At 39.0% G+C, this 5,225-nt stretch overlaps 1 protein-coding gene across 1 annotated transcript; it reads right to left on the reverse strand.

The window, feature by feature from the left end:
- On the reverse strand, positions 2,223-4,977 carry LOC18591043 (cation/H(+) antiporter 14). The gene is made up of 3 exons (XM_018126756.1): positions 4,737-4,977; positions 3,646-4,647; positions 2,223-3,552 (listed from the first exon to the last, which is right to left on the reverse strand). The coding sequence occupies exons 1-3, from the start codon at positions 4,938-4,940 to the stop codon at positions 2,329-2,331; spliced, it is 2,430 nt and encodes an 809-aa protein (XP_017982245.1). The 5' UTR covers positions 4,941-4,977; the 3' UTR covers positions 2,223-2,328.

Here is a 5,225-nt window from a genome sequence, read left to right on the forward strand (position 1 = left end):
CCTTCTCTTTTCTAGTGTGATGTTCTCCATATTAATAATTTATCGTCGTGAAGCTGATGATATATCAGTATCTTGTCTCTGTGTGTGTATTTGATCCAACATTGGAATAATTTTCACAAGTTGAAACCTTTCATTCGTTTGATTTTCATTTGCCAAAAGGTTTAATAAATTATTGATTGATCACTTTGCAGCATTAATTCAATTAGTATCGAGAGTTCTAGGGTTAATTAGACGTTACAGAAATGACTTTTTTTGGCAAAATTTTTCATTGAAAGCAGTTCAAATTTCGTCAAAAATTCTCCGTTTGTATACTAAAATAAAGATTATTAATTGTTTTGGTTTTTTATGGTAACGATCTTAAACTTAGTTATACCAAAATTTGACTATGAGCTTATTGACCTTAATTAATCATTCAACTAATTGCTTAATTCTTTAATAATTTGAGAGTAGTTGGTTGGTGATAATCAATATTGTATCATCACATATTAGTGACAAACCACTCGCAATGATGATTAGCTAGCTGTGATTAATTGAATGAAGAAAGGAATTTTCTTTATTCTATTGTTAATGTTCAAATTATATACAACAAGATGGAACATGGCATGGCATTTCTTTAAATTATTATGGAAAGCAAAACAGATTAAGGTTTAAGATTAATGATTGTGAGTTTACATTTATTCTTTGAGCTCTAGGGAAGAGTTTTGAAACCATCCATTTTCAAAGAAACAAATATAGATAAGTTTGTCATCAAACTCTAAATTATTGCTAGCTTTTCTTCCAGCTTACAGCTGGTATAACATGGTGCTTGCCATCTCTGGCAAACTCCTTAATAATTAGTTGACCCTCGCTCTCTTAGTTTATTCTTCTTCGTTTCTTTCCTCTAGTCATCGGGATACGTCTAATCAAAATTAAGACAAACCATAAAAAAATATATAAAATTAATATTGACACTTATATAAATAAAAAATTAAAAAAAAAAGAGACGGAAAAAGACAAAAACGACAACTTATATATATATAATTTATATTTATATATAATTTATTTATTTATCTTATTCATATAAAAACGAAATCCAAAAGTTGATAAATAGCGACATCTCCACGCTAACATATAAAAATAATTGCAAAACAAGCTGGCAAATCCCCCTTGAACATTTATCGTATAACACAGTCCTCACATGGAGAATGGATTCCCCACCATAAATGTTAGACAAAACTTACACATCCCCTTCTCAAACCCTAAACCCTTTTGTGTTTTTTTTATTAGTTTTGGACCACACAAGACTTCCCTTGCTGCTAGTTTTTTTTTTTGGCAGATCATAGATTTCCCTTTCTTCGAGTAATTTTTTTCTTATAACTGCTAATTTTTCAGCATTAAAAGGAGAATCACATGGATTCATGTCTATTGTCTTTTTACCAACAAAATTAATCAAAACCCAATTTCAATGATGGGTTGCTTGATTGATAATATTTGATCAGTTGGGAGATCAGATCCCCATGAACACTCTCTGCATCGAGCCTTGTGCGACGTTTGGCGACGACGAAATAGGTCACCAAAGGGCTGAGTTCACGGGGCTTAGTCGCCAATGCCTGATCCTGTGGCATGATTTCTATAGTTTCCCTCAATCTGAGGTTATGTTAAAGCATGTCCCCCATGTAAAAGTTTTGATTATCTGCAAATTGTTAAAATGATATTTTAAGAAAATACAAAAAAAATTTTATGTTAAATGCAGAAATATCATCGTTGAAATGTTATGACATTAATTGTAATGTATTAAATTAAAATCTTAATGTAACAAGTACATATTCTTATAACGTTTTAGTAATTAACAAGGAGTAACTTAAAAAAAATTCATTGAACATGAACTACACAAAAAGATTAAGATAATTCTTACTCATTTCATAAACATAGCATTCCTATTTACAAAGTACAAATATATCTTTAGATTTCATATATTTACATTCTAGTCATTTCTCAATTTTAAATAAAAAATTTTCTATTTATATATTTTAAAAACCTTATAAATTTGATGATATAAACCTTGACAACCATTTTTTTTTTCTTATTTTGGTATTGTCTCCTCCCCTTAGGCCTCTAAATCTCTAACCATAGCACCCCATTAGTGAGAAGCCATGATCCTAACTGGAAAGCCCAAAGGGCCTGCGCTCGCCATATGTGACCATTTTTGTGAAAGAAGAGCAGACATTGCGAAAGAAAGTCACTAAAACCAATAATAATCTTATACAGACAGAGAGAAAAAGAGGAGACAATGGTTAATTCCCCTTTAAATGGAAGATTTTGCAAATATTGTTTGTGATTAATTTCTAATTAAGACGATGGCCAAACTCTACTATACTTGCGAGGTATATCTACAACCGTGCATGAATCCTGGTCCATCGAGTTGTTCGAGATGCCGACGTTCCTTCTGCCGGCCCCTGGCAGTGTTTGTTGTTGCACCACCAGCACCGAGACTTCGCAGCCGGAGTCTGCAGATGCTAACATGTCCCCGACGAATCCTAGCTCTGGAAACTCATTCCACTCGGTGAGTCCCATGAACAATGGCGACTCGGTGTCGTGGCGTCTTCCCACCAAGAGAAGGTCATAAGAGTTCTCCATGGAACGGATGACCTCGACTGTTTCCACGCTGTTGGACACAAATTCCTCCTTGTACACGTGGTGTTTTTTTCCCACGTGCGCGATCCTGAAGTCGTTGACGATGCGGTCATCTTGTTCCGTGTCGCCGCCGCCGTCTCCTGCTTCTTTCTTTTTCTTGTTGGAATCGACCAAACGGGTGACCGTGATGCTTATGTTGGGGTGTTCTCCCATGCGCATGACGTACGCTAGTGCTTCCCGATCATCGGGGCCTTCCATGAAGATCATTCCGATGCTGTATATAGTTTTACTTGACATGGAACTTGTGCCAGTCAACGTGCCACGGTCCACCAAGATCCCGACCGAGCATGGGGCGTTTTGGAGGATCTGTTGATTGACTGATCTGATAGGCTTAGGCAATTCTTCGATTTCAGTGCTTGTACTCCATTGCTTGTGGAAAGGGATAATCACCATGGAAACTCTCTTTTCCAAGGCAAGACTGCAAATTTCATCATGCATGGTGACGTAAGGTGAAACGGCTGTGAATAAGTTGACGACGACAGAACCCTCATTGCCCTGCTCGTATAATCTGAACGCGTTTATCATGTGCTCGGAACCCTCCAATTGAGCCGGATGCCTTCTGCCTGGCCGGTGAGTTATGAGGAGTGGAGCTGATCGGCCTATGAGCTCCAGGAGGTGAACCACGTAGAAACAAATGGGGCTTTTTGCTGTTGGGTTTGATAATTCGAGAAGATTGATGATTGAAGGAGTCTGGTATTGACTGTAAATACAGGCCAGCATTCGGAGCTCTGTCTCTGGATGTGCGTGCTCAATGGTCCTTTTCTTATGAGAAAGGTATTGCTTGGATGGCTTGTAAAGAAATTTCACTAGGGGAGTGATGATTCCAGTCGTCAAAACCATTGTTATCGACATGATGGTATATGATTCTACGTCAATGAGCTGCCCAAAAAGGAGCGTGTTGATTGCATTGTGGTCTGAAAATCATGGGGAAAAAAGAACAAATTGATGATGGAAAGGTATAGAATTATTTACCGCAAGCCGCATTGCATGCTGTAGAACCAAGATATCGGTGATGCCTTGGGCACACATGATCAGGCCTAAGGAAAAAGCATCAAGAGGGGGCATATTGCAGTAAAGTGAAGGCAAGACAGTGGACAAAAGTTTTCCGATGAAGTTACAAACAGCCATAACCGAGATGATAGCCACAGTCTCCGAATGTGCAGTTCGGATGTTCACGTTAGAGCCGGATACTGTGAAATAGGTCGGTAGAAGAATAGACGAAACGTAAGAATCAAGTTTACTAACCAGTGCTGATCCTAATGGCGGTCCCTCTGGCGTTGCCATGCCCAAAAACATTGGCCCGATGATCAAGTGGTGCCCGATAACTTCGCTAAAGAATGAACACCCTAAAATCATCATGAAGACAGCCAAGATATGACCCTCTGTCAGAGATTTTCCGTCACTTGTGCGCCTAACGATCCACAGCATGACAGGCCGCAAGACGTACGCTATGACGATCAGCAAGAGGCTCAAAGACAGGAACATCCATATCACGGTTTCCTGTCTTCCTACAGGACCTTGCATGAATGTCATGGTTACAATTGCCCAACACCAGGAACACGTGCCACTAACTAAAGAAGAAGACGTGGCTAACCGGCCCAGCTCTGAGTTGAGTAGATTCAGATCAGCTAGGAGGCAGACCACGACGTGAAAGGAAGTCAAAGCTTGAAACGAGGCGATGAAAAATATGGATTTCCGTACTTCTGGACCCATTTCAATAGTTTCCGTTATAATGGCAGCAACGATAGTGTTTAGAGTAATGGGCACCACAAAAGATAGAACCCCAATGATCACTGCTTTCTTTCCTGTTCTCTTAACCATGCTTAAATCCGTCTTCACTCCAACTAAAAACAGAAACAGCATGCACCCAAAAAGGGCAAAGGTTTTATTGACATAATGGCTTTTGCGGGGATAAATCATGTTAATGACAGGATGGTCACCACTCCAGAATGTTGGTCCCGTCAGTATACCAGTCTGGTTGCATTAATTAAACATCAAAACTTAGACAGTATTTAAACGCTTAATTCCTTGCATATATAACAAGGAAAGAAATAATTTCTTACCAACATCTGTGAGAAAAATGCACTCTGACCCAGAGGGGTGAGTAATAGCTGCAATATGGCAGTCAATAGAGCTGAAACAGAAAGTTGAACGAAAAGTACAGGCGTGGCAAAATTGAATGGACTATCCCCGAGGAAGATACCCCTCGATCTTACGTTGTTGTTAGGGTGGCATAGCCAGGTATCATTAATTATACTGTCACGCATTGTAGCAGCTCAGCAGAAGAGACTCGCAAAGTTAATATGTCAGCATGTTATGGCAATCCGCCGGAGAAAAAAATGTTTATCGCCAGAGAGAGAGAGAGAGAGAGAGAGATTGAAATTTAGCTGGTTGAGAGAGGTGGAGTGATGAAGGGCTTTGGAAGGTTAGATAGCTGATTGGACAGGAGGATCATACGGGTTTGCACACCTGAAATGTTTCTCAAGCACCCATTTTTTTCTAAGTTTGCCCTTGAAATATTAGCAGAAGGTTCTCAGTGACCACTTATCAAA

Source organism: Theobroma cacao, chromosome 9, assembly GCF_000208745.1.
Source record: "Theobroma cacao cultivar B97-61/B2 chromosome 9, Criollo_cocoa_genome_V2, whole genome shotgun sequence".
NCBI classification, from domain to species: Eukaryota; Viridiplantae; Streptophyta; class Magnoliopsida; order Malvales; family Malvaceae; genus Theobroma; species Theobroma cacao.

Bases quoted from the DNA above. Each gene is read 5' to 3' on its own strand.
- LOC18591043 (XM_018126756.1), bottom strand. From the start codon at position 4,940: ATGCGTGACAGTATAATTAATGATACCTGGCTATGCCACCCTAACAAC. The intron at 4,648-4,736 runs GTAAGAAATTAT...TAATGCAACCAG, and splicing joins CATTTTTCTCACAGATGTTG to ACTGGTATACTGACGGGACC. The intron at 3,553-3,645 runs GTAAATAATTCT...CTTTTTGGGCAG, and splicing joins AGCATGCAATGCGGCTTGCG to CTCATTGACGTAGAATCATA.